The sequence below is a fragment of the Oryctolagus cuniculus genome, chromosome 13 (assembly GCF_051225735.1).
Source record: "Oryctolagus cuniculus isolate XC-2025 breed Fujian yellow rabbit chromosome 13, ASM5122573v1, whole genome shotgun sequence".
NCBI lineage: Eukaryota > Metazoa > Chordata > Mammalia > Lagomorpha > Leporidae > Oryctolagus > Oryctolagus cuniculus.
The window spans coordinates 19857449-19885444 of record NC_142879.1 but is presented as its reverse complement, the minus strand read 5'-3'; the positions used below and the strand labels follow the sequence as shown (position 1 = coordinate 19885444).

At 58.6% G+C, this 27996-nt stretch overlaps 1 protein-coding gene and 1 long non-coding RNA gene across 7 annotated transcripts in view; one reads left to right on the top strand and one right to left on the bottom strand.

Moving 5' to 3' along the window:
• PIK3C2B (phosphatidylinositol-4-phosphate 3-kinase catalytic subunit type 2 beta) overlaps positions 1–20230 on the top strand; it is a 63163-nt gene extending 42933 nt beyond the window's left edge. For all 3 annotated transcript variants that reach the window (XM_051821194.3, XM_002717574.6, XM_051821195.3), the window contains 19 exons: positions 2–144; positions 2178–2366; positions 3439–3532; positions 3673–3767; positions 4432–4612; positions 5108–5215; positions 5744–5836; positions 7059–7188; positions 7795–7931; positions 12525–12694; positions 13376–13532; positions 13851–13960; positions 14616–14817; positions 15174–15298; positions 16179–16296; positions 17022–17103; positions 17370–17476; positions 17912–18040; positions 18437–20230. In XM_051821194.3, coding sequence (XP_051677154.3) covers positions 2–144; positions 2178–2366; positions 3439–3532; positions 3673–3767; positions 4432–4612; positions 5108–5215; positions 5744–5836; positions 7059–7188; positions 7795–7931; positions 12525–12694; positions 13376–13532; positions 13851–13960; positions 14616–14817; positions 15174–15298; positions 16179–16296; positions 17022–17103; positions 17370–17476; positions 17912–18040; positions 18437–18622 — 2556 coding nt within the window. In that variant the 3' untranslated portion in view covers positions 18623–20230. The remainder of the gene's footprint in view (position 1; positions 145–2177; positions 2367–3438; positions 3533–3672; positions 3768–4431; positions 4613–5107; positions 5216–5743; positions 5837–7058; positions 7189–7794; positions 7932–12524; positions 12695–13375; positions 13533–13850; positions 13961–14615; positions 14818–15173; positions 15299–16178; positions 16297–17021; positions 17104–17369; positions 17477–17911; positions 18041–18436) is intronic.
• On the bottom strand, positions 12772–27918 carry LOC103350997 (uncharacterized). Of its 4 annotated transcripts, none has more exons than XR_016218840.1 (4): positions 27789–27918; positions 24938–25182; positions 19672–19746; positions 12772–12940 (listed from the first exon to the last, which is right to left on the bottom strand). It is a non-coding gene; the product is annotated as an uncharacterized LOC103350997 (long non-coding RNA). The 4 variants fall into 4 exon arrangements; XR_011381355.2 differs by lacking the exon at positions 12772–12940 and adding an exon at positions 18871–19236; XR_016218841.1 differs by lacking the exon at positions 12772–12940 and adding an exon at positions 18871–19236 and having other exon boundaries at positions 19672–19742.
• Between the last annotated feature and the right edge of the window lie 78 nt (positions 27919–27996).

The window sequence follows — 27996 nt, the reverse complement described above, 5'->3', positions numbered from 1 at the left end:
GATTGACTTCCCCACCTCGGCCTTTGACATCAAGTTCACCAGCCCCCCTGGAGACGAGTTCAGCCCCCGCTATGAGTTTGGGAGCCTCCGGGAGGAAGACCAGCGGAAGCTCCAGGACATCATGCGCAAGGAGTCCCTGTACTGGTGAGGCCCCGGGAGTCTGCGTCAGTCCTTCTGACCTCCACCTGCCAGGCCCTGGCCCCTGTCCTGCTGTGCGAGTTGGGGTACTGGGGAGGGCATCACCACCTAGGCAGGAAGTGGTACGGCCCCAGGCCTTTCTCAGTGAGCTGACACTAGGACAAGTAGAGAGGTCAGGTCCGGAAATTAGACCCGGGAACGCGCCTTCCCCCACTGGGGGGCCTGAGCCAGGCACAGCCACCTCAGAGGACCTGAGCTGTGACCCACACCCCAGATGTGCCATCGACGGCTTGCATTGGCCATCCTCACCTCCCTGCCCCCACATCCTGCCCCTTCCACGCCTACAGGCTTGGCATATTTCTGTCCCCGTCACTTTCCGAAAAAGGATCAGGTGTCAAGGCCAGCTGGCGGCTCTCCCGTGAGCCAGGGCTGATCTCATCCTCCGGGCTGCTGCTTCCATCAGGACTGGAGAAGGAGGGCTGAGATGGGAGAGCCGCCTGGGCGGGTGTGGTTGAGGCCCCTGCCCAGCCTGCACTCTAAATTCAGCGTCCACCTTGCTGGCCCCTGCAGAGCCCCGTGCACCTGCTGGGTGTGGGTGGGGGAAAACACCTGCAGCTGCGTTCCTCTCCCTCCCTCCCGTCCCACCCCGGGGAGCCCAGCGACTGCTGAATTTCTGCCCCCTCTTCTCTGCTGACCCCTCGCTTCATCAGCTCCTCCCTCGTCCCATCAGACACCTGATCCTAGGCCAGGCCGATGAGCTCAGGGCCTACACAGCTGCCAGCTGCACTTCCGCACTTGAAAATTGCTAAAAAGCTCTCCCAGAAAGCACAGGAGCGAGCTCTTATAGCAGGGGTGTTGAGAGGTGCAGATATGCAGTGACAAAAACAGAAACAGAGGCACACATAAAAGGAGAACTGGAGGCATGATGACCGAGGGGTATGGTTATTACATGAAACAAGAGATTAGTTTGGGGCTGGCACTGTGGCATGGCGGGTGAAGCCACCACGTGCGAAGCCAGCATCCCGTGTGGGAACCGGTTTGTGGCCCGGCTGCTCCACTTCCGCTCCAGCCCTCTGCTGGTGGCCCAGGTACTTGGGCCCCTGCACCCCACGTGGAGAACCTGGAAGAAGCTCCTGGCTTTGGCCTGATCCAGTCAGCTTTCTCAGTGTCTCTTCCTCTCTCTCTGTAGTTCTTTCAGATGAATAATTTTTTAAAAAAATTATTAGTTTGATCATATTTTCTTTTTTAAAAATATTTATTTTAAATATTTATTTGAAAGAGAGAGGGGGGGGATCTTCCATGTGCTGGCTCACTCCCCAAATTACTGCAACAGCCAGAGCTGGACCAGACCGAAGCCAGGAGCCAGGAGCTTCATCTGTGTCTCCCATGTGGTTGCAGGGGCCCAAGCACTTGGGCCACCTTCTGCTGCTTTCCCAGGTGCATTAGCAGGGAGCTGGATTGGAAGTGGAGCAGCTGGGACTCGAACTGGCGCCCATATGGGATGCGGGGGTCACAGGCAGCATCTCTCCCACTATGCCACAGCATCGATGCCTAGCTTGACCACATTTTCAAGCCTCTGAGCCTTCCCAGACCCTCGGTGCCTTCTTTTCTCTCACCCAGGTTACTGTTCTGTTTTAGTGTTTCTGCTCATGTTGTGTCTGTAGTCCTGGAAGGTGAAGTTGTGAGTTACTGAGTGTGCAATAAAGGTTGAAAAAAACCAACCTGACAGGTGGCCACTGGAGGCGCTCAGCAGCCCAGACCCTGCGGGGACCACTGCCCCCTGGTGGTTCCACGTGGGCCTGGTGCCCCAAGGGCATCCCCTGAAGGAGCAGCCGAGGGGGTGCCCCAGGCCCACAGGTTCTGAGCATCCTCGGATGGAATCCGAGGTTTTGGCCCCTCTTCCCAAGCCTGGCTCCGCCCAGGAATCACCTGGCTTCCCCAGGCATTCCGAAAGAGTAGGTGGTGGGTGCGACTGGGGCGGGGCCTGCAGCGGAGTTGGGGCGACTTTGCCCTCTCGCCCCACCCACCCCGCCCCGCAGGCTCACGGAGGCCGACAGGAAGCGCCTGTGGGAGAAGCGCTATTACTGCCACTCGGAGGTGAGCTCCCTCCCCCTGGTGCTCGCCAGCGCCCCCAGCTGGGAGTGGGCCTGCCTGCCGGACGTCTATGCCCTCCTGAAGCAGTGGACGCCCATGAACCACCAGGATGCCCTGGGGCTCCTGCACGCCACGTGAGTTCCAGCACCCACCTTTCCCGCCTGGTTCCTGGCACTGCCCATCCTGGCCCCAGCCAGCCCCACGGTTGGGCGGGGGGGGGGGGGAGTGTGGAGGGGGCGTGCATATCCTGGACTTTTCTCTTTTGCCTTTTTGCTTTCTCTGTGTCTGCCCTTCCCCTTCCCCGCCCCCTCCCTCCCAGTGTTGTTATAAAATTGAAAAACAGAACCAGCTGGAGTCAGGAGCCAGAAGTCAGGGACTCCATCCAGGTTTCCTACGTAGGGGCAGGAACCCAAGCTTTGGGGCTGCCCTCTGCTGCCTTCCCAGGCGCAGCAGCAGGGAGCTGGATTGGAAGTGGAGCAGCTGGGACTTGGGCCAGCACTCCCATCTGGGATGCCGCCCACCCTTGTTGCAAGTGTCGGCTTAACCTGCTGCACACGATGCTCTCCATGGCCTGGCTTGCTGTGTCACGTGATTGTCCCTCTGCCCATCCATCAACCCATCTTTTTATGCATCTTGAAATACATTGCAGAAAGCCCTCACCTCCTTACTGGACCTCAGTATTTCATTTTTTTTTTTCCTTTTGGAGGAAGAGTTTTGACAGATGCATAAACCTGTGAAGGCCAAACCCCTGTCATTTGGTTCTGTTGGAAGAGTGCTCTCTTCCCTCTTCCCCCGAAGGGTTCACGGGGACACAGGCCCCAGGCTTGGCCCCCTAGGCTGCCTTTCCTCGATGGGACCAGGATTCCTGGCTTAGTTCCTTGCCTCTCTGTAATCAGAACTTTTGAAGCAGCCGTGGTGCCGCTACACTGATTCTGCCAGGCAGGTGGGGGAGTAGTATGGGCTTCCATAAAAACCCTGCACCCAAGGATGTCCCCCAGACGAGGGCGTGGCCCTCTGCTGCTCTTCCCTGGCCTGGGGTAGACTGATGTGGCAGGGGGTGGGGGTGCCATCCAGAGAGGGTGCCGACTCCTCTGCTGGCTTTGGCAGGCTCTGGGGGCCCCTGCAGCCCACTGTGTAGGGGTCTAGCTCCCTGCTGGCCTCAGAGCCTGCAGGCCGGGCGTCAGGGCACTGGCTCCTGTTTTGCAGTTTTCCCGACCAGGAGGTACGACGCATGGCCGTGCAGTGGATCGGCTCGCTCGCTGATGCCGAGCTGCTGGACTACTTGCCCCAGCTGGTGCAGGTGGGTGGGCTGGCCCTCTGCACCTGCTGCCCCGCCCTCCGCACCTGCTGCCCCGCCCCACGGCCCAGTACCTCTGAGAACCCAGGGTGCCCTGCGGGACCAGTAGAGCCTCACGCCACCTCTCCCTCTGCCCCGGCCAGGCCCTGAAGTACGAGTGCTACCTGGACAGCCCCTTGGTGCGCTTCCTGCTGAAACGGGCCGTGTCGGACTTGCGAGTCACTCACTACTTCTTCTGGTAAAGCTGCGCGTGCCCCTTGGCATGCCGGGCGAGTGGCCGGGTTGTCCCAGCCGCCTTTCCCTGTGGCCGTGGAGGCGCATCTTTTCCTTGGGGTCTCAGTGCACCCCGGGAACATGGGGCGGGCCGTCCCTGTCCCTCCCTGCCGCCTGCACGTGGCAGAGATGTGGAGCAGAGAGGAGACATAGAGGGCTTTGAGCACTGCTGGAAAAGGTGGGTGGGGGCCTTGGTCTGGTGTTCAGACCCTGGTTAAGATGCCTGCGTCCCTTATTGGAATGCCCCGCCCCCAAATCCAGCTTCCCGCAGAGACAGCAGGCGATGGCCCCAGTCGTGGGGTCCTTGCTACCCACGCTGGGGACCCGGATTGAATTCCTGGCTCCTGGCTTCAGCCCCCTTGCTGATGCAGGCATTTGGGGGCGGGGGGTGAACTAGCAGGTGGAAGCTCTCTCTTTATGATTGTGTCTGTCTCTGCCTATTAAATAAATTATTTTAAATAAAAGTAAAGAAAGAAGGCACCGCCTGGGACAGCCTGTGTAGGGGCTGTGCTTAAAGAGGAATTTCTGCTCCCAAGTTTGGGGTGGGTTTTCCGGGAGTTGGAGCGGGCGGTGGCCCTGCGCTCCTGGCATCTGGGAGGAGTGGTGACCCCACGCCCCCTGCCTGCCAGGTTGCTGAAAGACGGCCTCAAGGACTCCCAGTTCAGCATCCGGTACCAGTACCTGCTGGCAGCCTTGCTGTGCTGCTGCGGCAAGGGGCTACGCGAGGAGTTCAACCGCCAGTGCTGGCTCGTCAACACCCTGGCTAAACTGGCCCAGAACATACGGGAGACCGCCCCGTCCGCACGGCAGGTGAGCGAGCCTGGCGGGGGGAGCCCTGGAGGAGGCGACTCCGTCACAGGCAGACCGCAGCTCGGTTGTTTAAGTTGTACACTGCTCAAGAACAGCCCGCAGAGGGGCAAGTGAGAGTTGAAGTCCAGTTATGTTTTGGTCACTGAGCTGTAAGCCCTGCTACCCAGAGGAGACCCCTTCGTCTGTGGGCACAGAGCCCTTATGAGGCCAACACGGGCCTACTTGCTTATCTTCCAAAGCTGGGAAATGTTACATTTTAGTCCCGGGTGATGGCTTTCCTTGGCACAAGGCTGAGCCACACTCACCCCTGGAGACACAGCCTGCCCTGCCCGTTGTGTGGCCAGCTTCCCCTGTCCCATCAGGACACCGGTGTGTGTGTGTGTGGGGGGTTCTCCCACTTCAGGGCCTCCTGGAGGTGGTTCCCTAGCAACCACGACTGAGACCCGCCTCCCCAGGAAGCCTGGTCACCCTGCTGTCCCTCCCCCGCCCTCTCAGGGGATCCTCCGCACCGGCCTGGAGGAGGTGAGGCAGTTCTTCGCCCTCAATGGCTCGTGCCGCCTGCCGCTCAGCCCCAGTCTGCTGGTGAAGGGAATCGTGCCCAGAGTGAGTGGCGGGTGCACCTGGGCCCTCCGAGGGGGCAGGGCTGGGCAGGCATGGTCCCCACTGAGCCAGCTGTGGAGAGACGAGAGGCAGAAGGGCGTGCACGGACTTCCCCCGAGCCGAGCAGGGTGGAGGGCCTGGCTGGGCACGTCGCTCCCTGATGATGCCGGGGATGGTGGCACGGTCATCGCTCGTTTACCAAGACTCTGCCCACCACGGTTCTAAGCGCTCCACGTGGGCCTTTGCGTTTCATCTTCACAACTCTTATGAAGTCGGTACTATTGTCACCCCATTTTACAGAGGGGCAAGCTGAGGTTTAGGGGGCCATGTGTCGTGGGCACAGTGAGCTCCAAGTGGGATGGGAGCTCCGAGGCCAGAGCTGAAGTCTTAACAAACAGATGGTGGCTGGAAGAGGGCAGGGGAGGGATCTGGGGTCCTGGGAGAGTGGGGAGACCCGGGGGCGGGGTCTCGGCTGCATCCGGCCCCGGGCATGGCCGTGCTGACCCCGGCAGGACACGCTCTGCCCGGCAGGACTGCTCCTACTTCAACTCCAACGCGGTCCCCCTCAAGCTCTCCTTCCAGAATGTGGATCCGCTGGGTGAGAACATCCGTGTCATCTTCAAGGTGAGCCCGGGCCTGGGGGCACGAGGGGAGGGGGAGAGGAGCCCAGGGCAGCTCTGGTGCCGCCATTTCAGGCTGCCTCTCAGCGGAGGAGAGGGGGGTCCCTAACTCTGCGTGGCTCCAGAACGCCGAGCACGGTGTATTAGGGGAGCAGCTGACAGCCCGGGGTGCAGAAGTGCTGTCTCTTGGTTTAAAGATTTATTATTTATTTGAAAGGCAAAGAGAGAGAGAGAGAGAGAGAGAGAATCTTCCAACTCTGGTTCACTCCCCAAATGGCCGTAGTGGCCGGGGAAAATGGCTGCAGTGGTCAAAGCCAGGAGTCAGGAGCTCCATCCGGGTCTCCCACGTGGCCAGCAGGGGCCCAAGCGCTTGGCCATCTTTTGCTGCTTCCCCAAGCCATTAGCAGGGCGCTGGTCCTACAAGATGCTGACGTCACAGGCGGCAGCTCAACCCACTGCACCACCACTCCTGACCCCTGAAGTGCTTTCTAGGAGCCACCCAGCAGTGCAGTGGGTGAGGTAGTGACCTGCTTGTCTCCCGGGGTATTCAAGTGGAGACTGAGAGACCATGCGGCAGGGGCACGGAGGAGGAAGTTAGATGGGTGGCATTCTGATGCAGTGGGCTAAGTCACTGCTTGGGCTGCCTGCATCCCATCTCAAGTCCCAGCCCCTCTTCTTCTAGTCCAGCTTCCTGCTAATGCATTCCGGGAGGCAGCAGGTGATGGCTCAAGTGCTTGGGCTGCAGTCTGGCTCAGCCGTGGCTGTTGCGGGTATTTGGGGAGTGAATCAGCAGAAGGAAGATTCTCTCTGTCTCTCTCAGTCTGTCACTCTGCCTTTCAAGTAAGTAAATAAACAAACAAACAAAAACCCAAAAGGCATACCTGGTGTTGGGTGGGCTGGCGAGCCCTAAGTTCCCTCCTATCTGGTACCTCCACGGTTCTGAGACGTGCTGGTCTCAGAGCACGCCATGGAGTGGGGCGACCCGACGCCGTGGCAGCCTGTACCTGTGCTGTGCAGATGTGCCGAAGCCGGGGTGCACACAGTTTTCTGCAAGGCCTGAGAGTCGGGGGGCCACATGTGGGAGAGAGATGGAGGGAAGCGCAGGGCAGTGTGTAAAGCCAGGGCGACCCGCCCCTGGCTCTGACCCTCCTGTCCCCGTAGCTGGGGGCAGGTGGGAGGTGGCGGGTGCGGGGGATGGGGTCTGGTCACGCTCTCCCTCCTCGCAGTGCGGGGACGACCTCCGCCAGGACATGCTCACCCTGCAGATGATCCGCATCATGAGCAAGATCTGGGTGCAGGAGGGGCTGGACATGCGCATGGTCATCTTCCGCTGCTTCTCCACTGGCCGGGGCAGAGGTCAGCCGGGAGCCGGGCCCGGGGCGGGGGGGAGGGCGGGGGGAGTGTAGGCTGTGGAACCTGATTCAGACAAACCCTCTGTAAAGAACTGTTTTTGAGATGGCCGCGGGGAACTGGGATGTAGTGTGGGTCAGACTGGTTTAAGGAATGATTGATTTTTTTTTTTTTGGATGAGACAATGGCGTGGTGGTTATGTCCTTGTTAATTACACTTGAAATGCCCAGTGGGGAGGCAACATGTCTGGGATTTGCTTTAAAGTCCTCCAGCCAGGGCTGTGGGGAGTGACATTAGCACAAGGTGGCTCCGTTTTGAAGCTGGGTGATGGGCACCCCAGAATCCGTGGAACCACCCTTCTGATTCTTGTATACATTTGAAAATGCCCCTGATCCAAGCTGGCAACAGGAAAGGAGCAGCGGCTGTGAATTGGGGAGACCAGAGCCAGCCTGGAGGAGGGGGTGTGGGCCTGGCTGCCCCACCCTGCCCCTTCCCCCATTGTCATCAGACTCTGTCCAGTGCCCCCGGCCTTCGCCTCTAGGGAGCCCCCAGCCCAGCCCTGCAGTCCCCCTTGCCTCTGCTCCGGAGCCTGACCTGGTGCCTGCTCCCCAGGGATGGTGGAGATGATCCCCAACGCCGAGACCCTGCGGAAGATCCAGGTGGAGCACGGGGTGACCGGCTCCTTCAAGGACCGGCCCCTGGCCGACTGGCTGCAGAAGCACAACCCCGGGGAGGACGAGTACGAGAAGGTAGGATGGACGGAGGGGCTCGGAGGGCGGGGCGGGCCACGGGGCGCCCTGCCTGGGCACCTGGCTCTGCTGCCGGCACACGCCAGAGGGCGCAGCTGTGCCTCCAGCTTTCCAGGGTTGGGCCCAGGGGCTGCTGGAAGCTGACCTGGAGAGTCCCGTGCCAGTCAGTGGCTGGGGGCAGCTTCCTGCAGGCCCCCCCGCCCCCCAGCCAGCTGGTGTCCCAGTGGTGGGGCTTGGTTGACGCTGCCCTCGCCTCGCACTCTCAGAGGGGTTTGATGGTATTTCATGGGACAGGCGCGGGGAGGAACACGCTTTAGATAGCATGTGAGTTTCTTTGCATCCGTGTGAAGCAAGATTCACTCACTCGCTCTAAGTCACAGAGCTACTTGTGGTAAAGCTATGGCTGGATGCCAGGACTGGGGTTAGCGGGGAGGCAGAGGCTGCCGGAGGGCCGCTGGCTCCTGACTGCGTTAGGGTAAAGCAGCCTTACCGGGGGAGGGGGGCAGGCCTGGGGGTCCTGCTGTGCCTGTGGCCGGCCCACGGCTTCCTGACTCCGGTGCCTGGGTTCCTTGGGAACAGGTGCAATAATCAGGCTCACGCGAGACTGCTGTGCGCCGTGATGCTAATTTACATGAACTTAATTTCAAGAGGCTGCTAGTACTAGCTGACCTTGATCAATGCATTGTATTCCTGGGGGAAGACCTGCGGAGGCAGCCAGCTTATGAGCAGAAAGCTGTCTGGGTGAATGTGTAATTAGATGACCTTAATGGCCCCTTGCGTCTGTGCCCCCCCTCCCCGGGGTTCCCTTCCTGGCCCACTGGGCCCCCCACCCTCCTCCTGCGCCGGCCCCTCCTCCCCTGCTGCTTCAGCCACACCCGCAGGCTGATGACTTCCAAATCCCTTTCCCCCTCCTTCTTCCCTCCCCCAAGCTTTGGACTCCGGAGCCACCTGCTGGCTGGTCTCCCCCACCCTTGCCTTTGCCCCACACCTCAGCCTCGGTACAGATGGTCTCCAAATTAGGATGGTTCCGTTCAAGGTTACTCAGCTTCACCGTGCTGCAAAAGCCGTGCATGCTCAGTGGCAACTCTACTTTGAGTTTTGAATTTGGGTCTCTCCTCTGGGCCGGCGATGTGTGGCGGGATATCCCCCTGGTGCTGGGCACCCCCCAGCCAGCCCCGCCATCACAAGTGGGAACAGCAGGTACTCTGTGCTCGCTGTGTTTCGTGTTTCTGTATCCCGTGTCTTCCATCAGTCACTGGAGATGTTCGGGACTTAGCTGTAAACTGGGCTTTGTGCTCAGTGGTTTTGCCCAGCCGTGTGTGAGTGTGCTGACACGTGTCAGTAGGCCAGGCTGAGCTCTGATGTCCAGTGGGAGGCACGTGCGGGCTACATTTTCGACTTCAGGCATTTTCAACTCTTGTTCCCCAAGCGCAAAGCATTGCGATGCTCCTTAGATCCCAGTCTGCAGGGGCTCCCTGTGTCGCAGCAGGGAAGTGCGACCTTCACAGCCTTGCGCCCAGCCCCGCCGACCCCTGCTGTCTCCACTCCTGCACCCCCGAGTTCTGCTCCACGCGGGGGGCCGCTTGCTTTCCCTCCCTACCTGTAGAAGACAGCACCCCCTTTGCTATGAAAGCTGTTTTTTCCTCTTCCCACCCCTCAAAGCCCACCTGTCCTCTTCAGGGTCCCCTGACGCTGGAGAGCAGTCACAGTCACTCTTTCCCGCCCCTCCGCTGTTCCTTCTAAGGTGCTTTTCCAGCAGCGCGGTGGTTAAGCCACCTCTGGGAGCGCACTCCCCATTGGAGTGTCTGGGATTGAGTCCTGCCTCTGCTTCCAATCCAGCCTCCTGCTAAGGAGCCTGGGAGGCGGCACTTGGGTCCGTGGGTGGAGTTCCTGGCTTTGGCTTCAGCCTGGCCCAGGCCAGCTCTGCATTTCAAATCAATGGAATAAAACCACCCCCCTTAATGAGGTACTGTGCTAGGTGCTAGAATTATGATTAGTCCTTGCCAATGTAATAGAATCATATAAAAGTGATGGGCATAGGTGTCTGGCCTAGGGGCTAAGATACTTTTAATATATAACATATATATTATAATATAATATTATATAATGTGTACTATATAATATGACATAGTATAACATCTGACATACGTTATAATATAACGTATCAGAGTTCAATGCCTGGGTTCAATGCCTGGCTCCTGGTTCCAGCTTCCTGCTAAGGCAGACCCTGGGAGGCAGCAGGGATGGCTCAAATAATTGAGTTCCTGCCACCCATGTGGGAGACCTATTTGAGTTCCTAGCTCCTGGCCTCAGCTCAGCTGAGACCACTGCAGTTTTTTGGGGAGTGAACCAGTAGGTGAGAGCCAGTGCTTCCTCTCTCTCTCTCTCTCTCTAATAAATAGAAAAAAAAAATGTTAGTGAAGTGATGGAACTGTGTGCAGGGAGAAGGCGCAGAGGGAGGCTGACTTCAGCAGAGGCTTCCTCTCAGTCGTTCCCAGAGAGCTGCTGGCTCCTGCAGCCTTCCTGCCCGCAGGGTGCGGCACTTTCTTACCAGGACTCCGGGAAGAAAGGGATGAGAAGGATTTTGCTATTTTGCTCTGGGCCACCTACCCTGCATCCCAGCAGTGAGATCCCTGGAGTGGAGAGATGCCCACCCTCCTCTTTGATGCCTGAGCCTTCTCAGCAGGAAGCTGTAAAGGGAGTGTTCTTTAAATCAAAACAAAACAAAACAAAACAGAACAAAACAAAACAGAACAAAACAGAAGGTGTGTAGATCATCAGGGAGCCTGGAGTGGAGCTGAGACTCGAACCCGGGTACGCGGATACTCAGAGCAGGTGTCCTAAGCGGGGTCTTATTCCATGCACCAAACAGCAGCTCCTCAGAGAGAATTAAGAAGGTGAAAGATGTGCCTCTGCTGACTCCGTGTGTTCTCACGTCCTGGGGCAGATGTCAGCCAGACTAAAGACTCCGAATGCGAAATCTCCCTAGCGCGTTGTGGCGGCTGGGGTGTTAGATGTGCAGATGTCAGCACCACCTCAGCTCTTCTCTGAGGTGCAGAGACTTTAATTAGATCGACACCTAGCTGTGACCAACAGCCCCGATGGCGGAACTGAGCAGGGTGGGGAAGGGACCCGGCACGCGCCTGCCTGCCTCTGGGCAGGTGTCCCGGTGACTTCCTGTCTGTGAAGGTCTCCCCAGTGTGGACAGGGCAGCTCTGGGCTCTTCGAGCAGCCCGTGGTCTCCCCAGCCAACCTCCCTGGCAGAGGGAGAGGCGTGGGCAAAGGCGGCATTCCCCAGGAGTGGTGGGGCTGCTCATACGACCTCCCATCTCCTACTCCAGGAGACAGGGGAGATTTTTTTTTTTTTTTTAATTTTAGATTTATTTATTTGAAAGGCAGAGTTACAGAGAGAAAAGGAGAGAGAGATCTTTCATCTGCTGGTTTGTTCCCCAAATGGCTGCAACAGCCAGGGCTGGGCCCAGGCCCATTAGCAGGGAGCGGGATTGGAAGTAGAGAGGCTGGGACTTGAACCAGCTCCCATATGGCATGCCAGGGTCACAGGCTGTGGCATTACCTGCTACTCCATAGCGCCGGCCCCAGCGAGACAGTTTTATAAGGGTCTTTCAAAATGTTTGTGGAAAAGGGAGTTAATTGGGCTAGCGCCGCGGTCGGGGCGCCGGATTCTGTCCCGGTTGCTCCTCTTCCTGTCCAGCTCTCTGCTGTGGCCTGGGAAGGCAGTGGAGGATGGCCCAAGTGCTTGGGCCCTGCATCCACATGGGAGACCAGGAGAAGCACCTGGCTCTGGGCTTGATCAGCGCGGTGCGCCGGCCGCAGCGGCCATTGGAGGGTGAACCAACGGTAAAGGAAGACCTTTCTCTCTGTCTTTCTCTCTTACTGTCCACTCTGCCTGTCAAAAAAGAAAAAAAAAAAAGGATACATTCAGGGTGGACCTGGTAGTTAGGATGCCTGTTTAAAGGTCTGCGTCCCGTATCAGAGTGGTTGAGTTTGATCCCCGGCTCCAGCTCTTGGCTCCAGCTTCCTGCTAATGCAGACCCTGGAGGCAGCGCTGATGGCTCCAGTGGTCAGGTTCCTGGCTCCTGGCTTCCTTCCAGCCCAGCTCCAGCCATCACAGTCATTTGAGGAGTGACCCAGCAGGTGGAAGATCTCTCTCTTTTTGTCTCTCTCTCCCTCTCCTTCCTTCCGTCTCTCTGTCACTCTGCCTTTCAAGTAAATAGATAAATCCTTTTTATTGTATTTTTTTTAAAGTTTATATTGGTACAAAAATATTTAAAATCCCCTTGAAAGTTTTTTCATGAACTTTTGGAAGACCCGTTCCAATGCATGGATTTCAAAAATATTCTCACCATAAGAAGCTCACCTGCTCCTTCCATTTTCCACGAGCTGCTCAGGGAATGCTCACGTGCACACGCACGCTTATCCGTAGTGTGTGGTAAAGGATGACCAGGCAGATGTGAGGTGGCGCTGGGCCTGGCCGAGAGGGGCTGGGCCTGGCTCAGAGGGGCTGGCTGTGGCTCCCACAATCCCTCCACGCAGGCTTAAGTGTCCGTGCCGGTCCGCCCTCACTCCTCCCAGGCCGTGGAGAACTTCATCTACTCCTGTGCCGGCTGCTGCGTGGCCACCTACGTCCTGGGCATCTGTGACCGACACAACGACAACATCATGCTGAAGACCACGGGCCACATGTTCCACATCGACTTCGGCCGCTTCCTGGGCCACGCCCAGATGTTCGGCAACATCAAGCGGTAAGCAGCGTGGAGGTCCGCAGAGGCAGGCGAGCGCTGGGACACAAGCCGGGGCTGGGCTTCGGAGCGTGGTCCCTGGGCCGAGGTGGGGACAGTGGGGCCAGCTGCTGCCCTCCTCGCTGGGGTCTGCGCAGGGAAGTGAGCCCCAGCTGCAGCAACAGGGACATGCTGAGCTCTCCAGAACAGTGGTTGCAGGCTCTCCGGTGAGCAGCCAGCGCTGGATGCGGGATGTCCATCTCCTGGGACCTGTTAGGATTCAAGGTGGCAGAGCAAAGAAGAGGAAAAGGTCATGTGGGCCCCGGTTCGAGTCCCAGCTGCTCCACTTCCTATCCAGCTCCCTGCTAATGCACCTGCAAGGGCAGAGGAAGATGGGCCCTCACACCCACGTGGGGGACCCAGGAGAAGCTCCTGGCTCCCGGCTTTGGCCTGGCCCAGCAGGCTGTTACAGCCATTTGGGGAGTGAACCAGCGGATGGAAGATCTCTCCCTCTCTGTAGCTCTTTCAGATAAATAAATAGATAGATAAATAAAAAAAAAAAAAAAAAAGAGGAGGAGGAGGTCAGAGAGCGCCCGTCTGTCCAGCGCCACGCGGGTGACGGAAGGGAGGACGCGCCCTGCCGCAGCCACAGCTGGGCCTGGTCCTCCACGCTGACCTTTGACCTCTGTGTTCCCCTTGGCCCAGGGACCGTGCCCCCTTTGTCTTCACCTCGGACATGGCGTATGTCATCAACGGGGGTGATAAGCCTTCCAGCCGCTTCCACGATTTTGTGGATCTTTGCTGCCAAGCCTACAACCTCATCCGCAAGCACACCCACCTCTTCCTCAACCTGCTGGGCCTGGTGAGGAGCCCCGCCCCTCTCGCCTCGGCCCCTGGCGCCCCCGTGCCCTGCTCCAGACGACTTCTGGGGGCCCCCTCGCGGTGGAACACCTGCCGCCCCAGATGAAGGCAGGGACCCTGCCTGCCTGGGGACAGTGGCGTCCACGTAGGTGTCTGGCCCCGGCTTCCGGCCCTGGAATTCTGTGGCCTGCCAGCCACAGCCCGCAGCGCCTGCCTTCTACCATCCAGAAGGGCTGGAGAAGCCGGCTTTACGTGGGGGAAGCAGCAAGAATTGCCCGTTGTCACAGGCACCCTCCGTCCCCCTTCCCTCTCCTTGCAGATGTTGTCCTGTGGGATCCCTGAGCTCTCAGACCTGGAGGACCTCAAGTACGTGTATGACGCCCTGAGGCCCCAGGACACGGAGGCCAACGCCACGACCTTCTTCACCAGGTAACAGTGTGTGAAACAGCGCCGCCCTGCTGGCAGGGGCAGGGTGAGAGGAACGGGAAAGGCTTAGTCAGGGGTGGAGCTGGCGCCCGGCAGCGTTGGCCGGCCGCCCCGGCTTTGCTGCTGACTCAGGTAGATCACCTTGCTTCTCACGGCTCAGCCTCCTGTCTGCATCTGTGCCAAGCCTTTGCATAGGGGTGTTAGGCGATAGCATCGCTCTCACCCCTATTCTCACCAGGGCACAGGCTGTGTCTCTGGGGCAGCTCAGAACAGGGGTTCCGTGATAGTCCCCAGTGCTCTGGGTCACGCCCCTCCCCCTTGTCAAACACGGGAGTCCGCGTCACTTTCCCTGTTCTAAGGCACATGGTGTGAGCCCAAGGACACGGGCCTGCAGTCTTGTCCTTCTAGGTGACATTTCCGTTTTACTGTGCACTCTTTGGGGAGCTTGGAGAAGTAAATTTCTCGGCTCTAATACACCTCCTCTTTGGAGCTGAGATCCCAGGAGCAGCTGCCATAACCCAAGTTTGTGCCAGGCGTGTGCTCTGTGAGGGCCCACCCAGGGAAGTGATGGGATCTCGGGACCCAGGGACCGTGCCTTCCGACAGCGGGAGTCGGGGTCCCCGTTTCATCCTTTTGACCTGTCCTCTGGCACCAACAGGTTGATTGAGTCGAGCCTGGGCAGTGTGGCCACAAAGCTCAATTTTTTCATCCATAACCTGGCTCAGATGAAGTTCACGGGCTCGGATGACCGCCTGACCCTTTCCTTTGCCCCCCGAACACACACCATCAAGAGCTCTGGCCGCATCAGTGACGTTTTTCTCTGTCGCCACGAGAAAGTCTTCCACCCCAACAAGGGCTATGTAAGTGTCTCCTCACGCCTGACCCTCCTGCTGCCCGCTGACCCAGCTCTGAGGGTCCTGGCTGTTCCCCACCTGCTCAGTGGGGCTGACTGAGCCAGCCCGGGCCGCCTGCCTCCCCCCTGCCCGGGCCGCCTGCCTCCCCCCTGCCCAGCCTCAGGCAGTGGAGCTGCAGGTGTTCCCTCTGGGGCAAACCCGACCTCTCAGATTCCTGCCTGTGTGCGGCCATTGTCTCCATCTGTGCTGGAGACGCTCTGCCCTCTTCCTTCCGGAAAGTTCGCTCACTGTGCCCCCTCACCTGCCCCTTCGCCGGGTGCAGGGCGGCTGCTGGGTTTCCTCCAAGGTTTGGGTCTTTGCAGATATACGTGGTGAAGGTGATGCGAGAGAACGCCCACGAGGCCTCCTACATCCAGCGCACGTTTGAGGAGTTCCAGGAGCTGCACAACAAGCTGCGGCTGCTGTTTCCTTCTTCCCTCCTGCCCAGGTAGCCATCCCCACCACCCAGCACGCGGTGACTCTGGAGAGGAAGCAGGAGTGGGGCTCTGGGCAGGGCCACAGCGGCCCCTTTAGACTATAAAGATGCACCTGCTGTACTGGCCTGGTACTGCGTTCCGTAGCACGAGCTCCCCCTGCTGGCCAGACTGCAGCCTTGACAACAAGGGCCCACCTGCCGGGGCAGGGCAGCCGGCTGGTTGATTGCTGAAGGTGTTCCTGATCATTTAAAGACTTAAAGCGGTTTCTCAAATGGGTAGGCAAGAACATGGAAGATCTACGCAGCATGATATCCAGCATTAACCAGAAGGAAATGCGGGCACTTGCTCCAACATGGAAGAGCCCTGAGAGCTTGTGCTGGACAAGCCCGCCACAGACAGATGACTGACGCTATTATCCCACTTATCTGGGTTACCCAGCGTAGAGGCAGAGAGTAGACGGTGGCTGCCACGCCGAGGGGAGTTTAGAACGTGGGGCTGTGGTTTTGCAGGGTGCACAGTGGGAGTGTGCTGGTGCCTGCCACTCAAATGTGGCCGATGCACTCGATTTTCTGTTCTGTGTATTTTCCCATCTTTTTTTTTTTAAATGATTTTTCACATTTTTATATCGATGGGAGCCCCCGAGGCACCTCTAGGGAGCCACAGGCCTCTCTACTGAGCCATTCGTTTTCTGGTCTGGGGTCCTAGGAAGTGTTAGCCCAGGGCGCAGATCGGAGCCAGGGGACATCGGGGCGAGTGACGGTCCCTGGGAAGGGAGGCTGCTGGGGCACAGGGCTGCAGGATAGACGCGTAAGCAGAGTGTGAGTCGAGCCTGCTGTCTTTGCTTCCTTCCTCCCCGTCCCCCCGCGCCCACGGCCCACCCTGCCACACCAGCTTCCCCAGCCGCTTCGTGATCGGCCGCTCCCGGGGCGAGGCGGTGGCCGAGCGGCGCAAGGAGGAGCTGAACGGCTACATCTGGCACCTGATCCACGCTTCCCCCGAGGTGGCCGAGGTGGGTGGGGGCTCCCCTGTTCCTGGCCGGCCTGGCTGCTGGTGGGGGAGGGGGAGGCACGGTGAGGGAGGAAGGGTCTGGAGCCCGCCTGGGATGCAGGGCAGACTTGGGTCTGCAGGGTTGGGGAGGAGGAAGGTGAGAAGCAGTGCACGGTCAGGCATGGGAACTTGACCCCAGGGATGGCAGCGATGGAGCGGAGCCTGAGGGAGGAAGGGGCTGTTCCCTAGGGAAGACATGTGAGGGCCGAGTGTGCGCAGCCACTTAGCTCTGTCCCGTTCATGGCAGTAATCTTACAGTGGCCCAAAGGGAGTCGTCAGGGATCCCTTCAAGAAACCATGGACCCCAGCTTCCGGGTTCCCTCCCTGTCTGTCCACACGCAAGTGGGTTTTACAGCTCCGTAGTGGTCAGAGGCTGGGATAGAACCCTCTTTTCCCTTAAAGTTAATACATCTGAGAGGCAGGGAGAGAGCGTCCTTTTGCTGGTTTGCTCCCCAAAGCCAGGAGCCGGGACCTCAGTCCAGGTCCCAGGGTGCGTGCTGGCAAGAAGGGGCTGACGCTGGGTGCTGAACCCGGCGCTCCGAAGGGCACGCGGACATTGTAACTGGCACCTTAGCCGCTGAGCTGGACGCCCGCCCCGTGGCCTCTTCCGGTCTGCAGTGAGGCTTTCCTGTGGTTATCGGGCCGCTGTGGAACTGAGGCATGGCCTTGTTTCTGCTTGTGTCCCAGAGTGATCTGGTCTACACCTTCTTCCACCCGCTGCCCCGGGATGAGAAGGCTGCGGGCACCAGCGCAGCTCCCAGGTCCTCAGGTACGGCCCTCCTCGGAGCCCCTCCCCTGCCCCTCCTGGCCTGGTCTCCAGCTCCCCTGTATTCTCTCCAGGGAGCGGGGTTTCCTGGGGTCCACAGCTGCTTGTCTGACACCAGCAGAGGGTGCCTGTCCCACCTTCATGCTGCCCAGCCCCAGCCCCAGCCAACCTGGAGCCATGGCCCAGACTCCACTGGTGGCAGCTGGGCGTGGAGAGACCCCTGCCCGGCGCCTCACTGCGGACCCTCCTCATTTCCTGTCACCCTACAGATGGCACGTGGGCCCGGCCCGTCGGGAAGGTAGGAGGAGAGGTGAAACTGTCCATCTCCTACAAGAACAACAAGCTCTTCATCATGGTGATGCACATTCGTGGCCTGGTGAGTGCGCCTGCAGCCCCACGCGCTCGCGCTCGTCTGCTACTCCTTGGCCAGGGCTCTTGCCCCACGGAGGGTCACCGCCCGGCCACCGGGCCAGGCAGTGTGAGAGACACCGCTTCTTACTAGCGGTGGTCTTTGGCAAGTATCCGGTTATTGCAGCCTCGTTATGACGAGGACGCTAGGACTTACCTCTCAGGGGGGCTGGTACGGAGGTTAAAGGGGGGATGCGTGGCGTGCCTGGCGCGTGGGTGAGGTGTGCTCACAGGCGCGTGGCGTGCCTGGCGCGTGGGTGAGGTGTGCTCACAGGCGCGTGGTGTGCCTGGCGCGTGGGTGAGGTGTGCTCACAGGTGCGTGGCGTGCCTGGCGCGTGGGTGAGGTGTGCTCACAGGCGCGTGAAGGCAGACGGGAGCATCTTCATCTCTGCTTCTCTTGTAGCAACTGCTCCAGGATGGGAACGACCCTGACCCCTACGTGAAGATATACCTCCTTCCCGACCCTCAGAAAACCACCAAGAGGAAAACCAAAGTGGCCCGGAAAACCTGCAACCCCACCTACAATGAGATGGTGCGTGGGGGCGGGCCGGCCAGCTCACCCATCTTGGGAGGTGAAGTTGGCCAGGAATGGGGCCAGGCTCACCCGTGGCTGCTTCCCTGTCGCGCTAGATGGCTTGCCAAGTCTGAGTAGTCACTGCCTGTCCCCTGAACGTAAAACTGGCTGACCTGGGGGCTGGGACTGCACAGCCGGGCCTGGGAGCCTGCTGGCCCAGTGCTGAAAACGAACAGTGGCCCCGATAACAAGCCCTCAGCTGCTTGAACTCTGCCTAGCACGGGGTTCTTTAAGACCACCCTTGGCTCCTCGGGGCCTTGCATGTTCCCGGGGTTGGGGGGACAGAGCCCGCGGGCGTCCGCTCTGCTCTGGCCCTGTCCCCCCTCACCACAGCCTGTCCCCCGCCCCGTGCAGCTGGTGTATGACGGGATCCCCAAGGGAGACCTGCAGCAGCGGGAGCTCCAGCTGAGCGTGCTGAGCGAGCAGGGCTTCTGGGAGAACGTGCTGCTCGGCGAGGTGCACATCCGCCTGCGGGAGCTCGACCTGGCCCAGGAGAAGACCGGCTGGTTCGCGCTGGGATCTCGGAGCCAGGGCACCTGAGGGGCCCAGCCGAGCCCGCGGCCCGGCACCCTGCCTGGGGGACAGGAGACTCCCCGCGCGGCTCCTCCTGCCGCCACGCCCCGCGAGGGGGCGCGGCCCTGGGCTGGTCCGCCTTGGGCTCTGCTGCCCCTTCCCCTGCAGAGCCCGCAGGGTGGCAGCAGTGAGGGGCAGCATTGTTGTATGTTTACCTTGTGTCAAGGGAGCAATGCCTGGTGTGGGTGTGTGCGGGTGGGCTGGATGACGTCGCGTTTGCGGAGGGAGGGGTGAATAGCTTTTATTTTTATTTTTAAAAAATGAAATGGTAATGTGGTCCTGACTGGGACAGGAAGCCTCGCAGGAAGTGCCGTGGCCGGCCGTGGCCGACCGTGGCAGCAGGCGAGGAAGGCGTTTGGATGTTTTGTATGGTTAAGGTTCTTACTGGACTTTTCTCCAGGTTTCTGCTTTCTGTTTTTCTAGCTCCAGGAGTGATGTGGGGAGGGGCCAGTGGGTCCTCGGCCGGAGCCTCCCGTCTCCAAGGGCAGGTCGCAGAGGGCGGGAGGGCTGCCCGCGCCAGACTGACGCCTGCAGTCGCTGGGCCTTTCTGATTTTGCCTCCAAAGGAGAGCGATGCCATCCCTGTGTGTAAGGGAGGGAGGGCCTTCTCGCTGGGGGGCAGCCTCCCCCTGGGGTCCCCCACCCCCCGCTGGACGCTGTCTTCTCCCCCCACCCCTGCTGGGGGCCGTGGGTCCCTGTGGATAGGCTGGGGTGCTCCCCCATAGCTCTCTCCCTCGTTTTCTCCCGGGGGACAGAACACTGCCCCAGCCCTCAGATGGAGTCTCTCCTGGGGCACCTTGCCAGCGTGGCCAGAAGGTTCTAGAAAGTTCTCCTCACACTCCCCTTCTTTCCCCCAAACTCCTTTCCTCTCACACTTTTTATAAGGATTTCTCTCCTGTGGGGCCATAAACCAATACAGCCTGGAGGCAAGGCCGTGGGGAGGGGGCTTCTGTCACACCTGTCTTTCCGAGGTGGTCTCCTTGCCCAGAGCTGGAAGGGGGAGACTGGGTCTCTTACCTTTTACCTGATCTTCACTCTCTACCAGATGGGTTTTAAATTTGCTCTTGTGTTTCACTCCAAAGGGTTGTCTTGCTTGAAAAAAAAAAAAAAAAAAAAAGCAGGGAGAGACTTTGAACTTGATGTTAACTTTTAAAAGAGGAGTGATCTGGGGAGAGTTGTAGAACCGGGGTGTTCTGAAACCCGACCGCCCCCCAGCTCCCTCCGTGCTGACTCATTCCGTACCTGGGAAGCCGCAGGGCAGCTCTTTCCTCCTGAGAGTGCTGGGGGCCGGGGAGCGGGGGGCCGGGGGCCGGGGGCGGGGAGCGGGGAGCGGGGGCCGGGGGCCGGGGGCGGGGAGCGGGGGCCGGGGGCCGGGGGCGGGCAGTCCGGGGGAGCTTTTCCAAAGCAGGGGACCACAGCCGCGTTACTGGCTCTTTGGCCTGTAGCACGTTTCATTTTGCCCTCTGTCCTCCTGAGCTGAAGACGTCCCTGTCCTGTGCCCACTTCCCGAACCCCTCGTATCTCCTACTTTGTCTGGAATTGTATTTTCTAATAAATGACATTTGAGAAAAACAAATACCACTTCCAACACTGGTCGACATTTAAATGTTCAGGGTAAAGCGTCTTAGTACAGGATTTCACAGGTGGGGATGGGTACAGGCCCTAATGCACTGCACTGGGCAACTGTTTTTTTCTTTAGGATTGATTAACTGATTGATTTGAAAGGCAGAGATCTTGATCCTCCATCTGCTGGTTCACTCCCCAAATGCTCACAACACTCAGGGCTGGGCCAGGCTGCAGCCAGGAGCTAGGAGCTCCATCCGGTCTCCCATGTGGGAGGCAGGGAGCCAAGGACTTGGGCCATCATCCGCCGCCTTTCCAAGTGCATTAGCAGGGAGCTGGATGCGAAACAGAGCAGCCAGGACTTGAACTGGAGCTCCAATACGGCATGCCACATTACAAGCGGCGGCTTAACTCACTGCACCATAACACCGGCCCCATCGGCAGTGTTTCACACAATCCCTACGCTGATGCAGCGTCTTAGGGTTTTCAGAGTGCCTTAATCCACATGATGTCATTTTTTTCATTCCAGCCACCTAGGAAGGTAGATATGGCTCAGTCAGTAATTCCGTCAGCAGTTAGTGTGGATCAGTGCTACCTGTTGGCACACTTGCATTTACAAAGAATGCAACATGGAAGATGCTCCTAGAGTCCCGTACTGGCCCTGTGCTAGGTACCAGGCTGGGGGGTCACGGAAGCAAATTAAGATCATCCTCTGGGGCTGGCGCTGTGGTGCAGTGCTGGTTCAAACCCCAGCTGCTCCACTTCCGATCCAGCTCCCTGCTAATGTGCCTGGGAAAGCAGAGAGAGACAGCCCAAGTGCTTGAGTCCCTGCACCCACAAGGGAGACCCAGAAGAAGCTCCTGGCTTTGGACGGGCCTAGTAGCTCCAGCCCTTGCAACCATTTGGAGAGTGAACCAGAGGATGAAAGATCTCTCTCAATCTCTCGATCTCTCTCTCTCTCTCCCTCCCTCCCTCTCTCTGTAACTTTCAAATAAATAAAGCTTAGGGGAAAAAAAGACCCTCTGTGCCCTTAAGTGTACCTATCGCCTGGTGATGTCCTGCCAGCCCCATTTACAATCTCTGACCTCGGCACCTGAGCCTCAGCTGGGGCCCCCTGTTTTACTGGCAGCTTTCAAGGTGCTTCCTGGGGAGTCGGGTTTCATGCCAGGAGGTCTTGTGGGGTGTCCAGGTAGGAGGGGTCACCTGCTGACTTCCCAGGGGGCTGTGAGGCAACGCGGTTCTGGGCAGGTCCCTGTGGAGCACTCTGAAGTTAGAACTTGAATCTGGTGAGAGGCTTAGTGAGGGATAGTTCGTGGCCAAATGGGGTAGAACTCTGAACCCCCCCCTGAGGGAATAGGCAAGGGGGGTTACCCCAGGAGAGGAGAAACCAAAGAAGCCCAGGGGTTTTCAGAGTTCAAAGAGAGGAGGAAAAAAAAATGAAAACCCGACCTGCTGGGACGGGGGCGGGGGAGGGGAGGATGCGTTTGGAGTTGAAAGGTCAGAAATGAGGCAGCATTTCCTGGGGTGGGGGTGGGGAGAGGGAACTCTGGTGGCTGGAACTTGGCTGACACAGCTGATCAATTCAGCAGACAGCATGGATGGCCTGCCCCGGGCCAGGCAAAGGCTCAGGCGCTGTGCTTGCTGGGAACAGAAGGCGGGTCCTGTGCAGGGAGGCCAACAGTTACAGGGCAGGGGGCGGGGCAGAGTGGGCTGCACAAGAGAGATACTGGGGCTTCAGGGAAAAACTGGAATTAAGAGGTTAAGTTTATTTTGGTTCAAAACATTTTGAATCTTTGTATTCACTTTCCCTGAATTTTTCGAGTGTTAGTCAATCAGAACTCTGGGTTTTTAGTGTGATGGAGCTGCCGGTCGAGTGTTTTGAGAAACACACTGCCACCCTCCACTTAGTTTATTTATTTTTTTCGATCTTATTTATTTCTTTGAGAGGCAGAGAGAAAGGTCCTCCACGTGCTGGTTCACTCCCCAAATGGCTGAGCTGATCAGGAGCCAGAAGCGTCTTCCGGGTCTCCCATGCAGGTGCAGGGGCCCAAGCACCCGGGCCGTCCTCCACTGCTTTCCTGGGCTATAGCAGGAACTGGATCAGAAGAGGAGCCCATATGGGATGCCAGCGCTGCGGGCAGAGGCTTAGCCACAGCACCGGCCCCCGTATCTTTTATTTTTTAAAATTTATGCTGTGGCCAGGGAGTGCAGTGGAGGATGGCCCAAGTACTTGGGCCCTGCACCCCATGGAAGGCCAGGATAGGTACCTGGCTCCTGCCATCGGATCAGTGCAGTGCGCCGGCCGCAGCACGCGGGCCGGGGTGGTCATTGGAGGGTGAACCAACGGCAAAGGAAGACCTTTCTCTCTCTCTCTCACTGTCCACCCTGCCTGTCAAAAAAAAAAAAAAAATTATTTGAAAGAGTTACACAGAGAGATTCTCCATTCACTGGTTCCCTCCCCAGATGGCTGCAACAGCAAGGGTTGAAATGGGTTCCCACGTGGTGGCAGGGGCCCTCTTCCTCCACTGAATTTCCCAGGCCATCAGCAGGGAACCAGATTGGAAGTGGAGCAGCCGAGAGACAAACAGGCACCCACACAGATGCCAGCACCGCTGCTGTATCTACTATGCCATATGCTGGGCCCCCTCCATTTTTTTGTTTGTTTGTTTTATTTTAAGATTTATTTATTTGAAAGGTAGAGTTAGAAAGAAAGGTACAGGCAGAGATCTTCTGCAGGTTCATTCCCCAGATGGCCACAACGGCCAGAGCTGGGCTGATCTGAAGCCAGGGGCCAGGAGCTTCTTCCAGGTCTCCCACGTGGGTGCAGGGACCCAAGGACTTGGGCCATCTTCCACTGCTTTCCCAGGCCATAGCAGAGCTGGATGGGAAGTGGAGCAGCTGGGTCTGAACCCACGCCCATATGGGATGCTGGCGCCTCAGGCCAGGGCGTTAACCTGCTGCACCACAGCGCCGGCCCCTGTAACTAACCTTCTTTTCTTGTCTTTCTTTTCTTTTTTTTTTTTGGACAGGCAGAGTGGATAGTGAGAGAGAGAAAGGTCTTCCTTTTGCCGTTGGTTCACCCTCCAATGGCCACCGCGGCTGGCGCACTGCGGCCGGCGCACCACGCTAATCTGAAGCCAGGAGCCAGGTGCTTCTCCTGGTCTCCCATGGGGTGCAGGGCCCAAGCACTTGGGCCATCCTCCACTGCCTTCCCGGGGCCACAGCAGAGAGCTGGCCTGGAAGAGGGGCAACCGGGACAGAATCCGGCGCCCCGACCGGGACTAGAACCTGGTGTGCCGGCGCCGCTAGGTGGAAGGATTAGCCTATTGAGCCACGGCGCCGGCCGTAACTAACTTTCAAATGAATACATCTTTAAGAAGATTTTTGTTCTGGTCATAACAAATGTGAGCCAGCCGACAGAAATCCACGTGGGGACGTAGTGGGGTGGAATCTGAATCCCAAAGGGGAGGCCAATTCGGGTTTGGATCGTGGCAATCCTCAGCTTCTGGGTGGCATTTCATTCCATGGGCTGGGCCGGACCATCCAGGCTATGGAGGCTAGGATAAGACAGGGACAGAAGGAGGCCAACATTTAGAAGAGGGAGAGGAGGAGCAGGACCCACCGCTGAAACTGGGACCGTACAGAAAAGACAGGCTCAGTGCCTAGGGCTGCTGAAGCGGGATCACAGAGCGCATGGCTAAAACATCAGACGTGCAAGTCTCTGCGTTCTGGGGCAGCAGCGTGTGGGCTGCGTGGACATGGTTCCTCGCCTCTCCCACTCTCTAGTGCTGTGCGAGCAATCTTGGGCTTTCCCTGGCTTAGGGATGCATCGCCCTGGTCTCTGCTGTCTCGTTCACGTTGCATCCTCCCTGTGTGCACATGCGGGGCTGGGGCTAGCTTTCCCCCTTTGAGGGGGACACTGTCATTCTGGACTAGGGCCCACCCTAATGACCTCATCTTAACGTGACCACCTGCAAAGGATCTGCTTCCACATAGGGTCACCTGCACAGGCCCTGCAGGTTAGGACCCCAACACCTTCTGGGGCACAGTTCAGCCCCTCATAATAGACTGGAAATGGCATCATGCCCTTGGTGGCCTCGATGAGACCAAGTGAGGATGAGGGCCACATTTGGTTGAAGAAAGAACAGGTGGGAAGGAAACAGAGACCATGAACACAGGCAACTCGAGAAACTGAGCTGTGGTGGTGGTGCAGGAACTCGGAGGAGCACAAACCCAAGTGGTTTTTTTTTTTTTTTTTTTTTTTTTATACTTAAGATAGATGATATGGGGCCAGCGCTGTGGTGTAGTGGGATAAAGCCGCCGCCTGCACCTGTGTGGGAGACCCGGAAGAAGCTCCTGGCTCCTGGCTTCGGATCAGTGCAGTTTCAGCTGTTGCGGCCATCTGGGAGCGAACCAGCGGATGGAAGACCTTTCTCTCTCTGTAGCTCTTTCAAGGAAACAAAGTAAATCTTAAAAAAAATGACATGAAGCTGTGTTACTGTGAATAATGTACCAGTGAGAGAAACTTGTAGGTTACAGGAGAGAACAGAAGACCGGCCAGAGTTCGTGGAGGGCGAGAGGACGGGGTCGGGGCTCCTTGGCTGTGGTGGGCCCGACGCAGGTGGACTGGGTGGGGAAAGCGGAGGTGGTTTATGGAAACTGTCTCGCTCTTCTCAATGAAGTTATGCACTGTGGTTCCAGGTCAAGCGCATGTACTTACCGAGAAGGCAGGAAATCTGAGGAAAGAGGTGTTGTGAACTAGTCTCGGGGATAGGACAAGCGAAGCTATTGGGATCTGTGGTGGGAGGCCTGGCACTGCTAAGCTTCCTTGTCGGTAGCCACGCACAGGGAGTGAAGCGGACGGCACGGCTGAGTGGTTTGTTCCCAGCACTGATGGGTGGAGAGGGTGTGGACACAGCGTAGGCCGGAAGCTAGTTTCACGAGGTTAGGGATTTGCCAGAGACCCTAGAGTAGACGGTCAGAGAGAATAAAGGGTCTTAATGAGGGGACAGTTCCTTTTTTTCTTTCTTTAAAGATTTATTTATTTATTTGAAAGGCAAAGTTACAGAGAGGCAGAGAGAGAGAGGTCTTCCATCTGCTGGTTCACTCCCCAAATGGCTTCAACGGCCAGAGAAGCACTGATCCAAAGCCAGGAGCCAGGAGCTTCCTCCGGGTCTCCCACACAGGTGCAGGGGCCCAAGGACTTGGGCCAATTTCTACTGCTTTCCCAGGCCATAGCAGAGAGCTGGATCGAAAGTGGAGCAGCCAGGACTAGAACCGGCGCCCATATGGGATGCCAGCACTGCAGGCAGCAGCTTTCCCTGTTACGCGACAGCGCTGGCAAGGGGACAGTTTCAGTACTGGATGGAGGAAGGAAGGGGAGAGGGAGATGGATCCCAAAACAGTGGCAATGGCAAGGTCTGCGGTCCCCCAGACTGAGCTGCTGAACAGGGCTCTGGGCCGGTGACTGCAGGCAGGAGGTGGAAGGCAGAAGGTAGGAAACAGATCTTGGAGATATGCTGCCTCTGAAGACAGGCAGGGGCTGAGAACCCTCCCGCTCCAGCCTGGCCCGCGGGTTACCGCCAGCAGGCCTGAGGCCTTCGTCTCCTGCAGGGCCAGTCAGCCTGCCAGGCCAGCTGGCACGCGGCCACACTAGGCACCAGCTCAGGAAGGCTGGGTCCCCCACGCTCGCCCCAAGGCAAAGTCACACCTTCCACGGCTTTCAAAGCTTTCTGATTGTACTTGTTCCCCTAGAACCACCTCCAAGGTCAGGAAGAATGAAACCATGCATCCCACGGCCAGATGGGGGGAGGGAGGCCCACTCAGACGCTCTGAGGAACTGTTTTCAGGGGTGGGTGCTCACAGCCCACCTTGGAGGGCCTGGGTTCAAGTCCTGGATCTGCTGCTGACTCCAGCTTCCTGCTAGTGCACCCTGTGGGAGTCAGCAGGTATTGGCTCCAGTGTCTGGGTCCCTGTCACTCACGGGGGAGACGCAGATGGAGTACTGGCTTCCTGGCGTCGGCCTGGCTCAGTCCTGGCAGTTGCATGAATTTGAGGAGTGAGCCACCAGTGGAAAGTTCTCTGTCTCTTTCAAATAAGTAAAAATTATTAAGCAAAATTGTTTTCAGGGTCATGTGGTGTCCGTAGTGACAAAGCAAGGACTGGACTGAAAGGCTGGGTCATAAGGGAGGTGCGATGACAGTATCACTGCGGCCATCTGGGGAGTGAACCAGCGGACGGGAGACCTCTCTCTCTGCCTCTGTAACTCCGCCTTTGAAATCAATCGGGCGTAGGTGAGGCGCAGCAGCTTTATCCTCCGCATCCCATATGGGCGCCGGTTCTAGTCCTGGCTGCCCCACTTTCGATCCAGCTCTCTGCTGTGGCCCGGGAGGGCAGTGGAAGATGGCCCAAGTGCTTGGGCCCCTGCACCCACATGGGAGACCCAGAAGCTCCTGGCTCCTGGCTTGGGATCAGCTCGGCACAGCTCCAACCGTTGTGGCCATTTGGGGAGTGAACCAGTGGATGGAAGACCTCTCTCTGTCTCTCCCTCTCACTGCCTGTAACTCCACCTCTCAAATAAATAAATAAAATCTTTAAAAAAAAAATCAATCTTAGAAAAAAATAAAACCTGGCTGGGTGGGATCAAGTCTGGCCGGGAGGGTCAGCTGAGGCTTGAAGGAGACGTTGGCATTTGAGTTGAACACCGAAGGGGAGGTAACGGGAAAGGTGAGGGCTTACCTGGACAGGTAACCAGGGACACTGAGGAGTGACAGGGACTGCAGAAGGGGGTGGGAACAGAATGAACAGAGCCGGGGACCCCAACGTGGCGCCACACAGGGACATGGAGCGGGGTGCTGCCCAGGCGCCCAGGCCAGGCTGCTAGGGAGAGCGCCCTTCCTCCAAGCCCGCTCGGAGAGGAATCGCCAGCTCCGCTCCACAGGCCATCTCTCTGCGTCCCCGGGTCTCGTTCTGGGTATCACGTGGGTTCCTTTTATTCTGCATTTTTCCCTGAAGTTCTTAGAAATGAGACACCTCCAGAGAGCCGGGGTAATCAATAAGATAACACGGAGAGGGAGGCCGGGACAGCAGGGCCGCCCCAGCGCCCCGTGCCCTGCGTGGGTTCCGGGCAGAAGTCGCGACGCGAACTCCGGCCAAACTCCACGGAGAATCAGACTCGGCAACCGCCAGCCACATTTTTCCCGGAATAACTTGTTGTACCCGTGGGTCTGGCCGCTCGGGACGGACAGGCGAGCCGGGAGGCGCGCCGGAGGGTGCTCGGGCCCGGGGGACCAAGTCGCGGGTCCCCGCTGCGGCTTCATGCGCCCCAAACGCCAACAAGGAGGCCCGGCCCGCGGAACACACACTTCCACCTGCGTGGGTCTGCGCGTGGGAAACGCACGCTACGCACAACCTACGCGGACTGCGACACGGCTCCACGCCCAAAACAAGCCTCTCACTGAACTCCGTCGGAACCGGCGCGGCACCGGCGCGGGAGATGCCTCCGCCGGTTCGGAACCCTCGCCCCTCCCCACGCCGAGGAGCGGCCTCGCGGGAGACCGCGGCTGACTCACTGCGCACGCGCACCGCCCGGGCCCGGCTGATGCAACCTCCCGCTCGCGGACGGCTCTACGGAGAGTAAGGAAGCCGGGAAGGAAATCGCGCGGGACCAATCAGCGGCCACACGGAAGTGCGCGCAGGCCCGCCCCCCTGGGGCTCGGCCAATGGCATTGGGCGGCGCGGGGGCGGATGCGTAGATGCCCCGCCGACCTGCGTCTCATC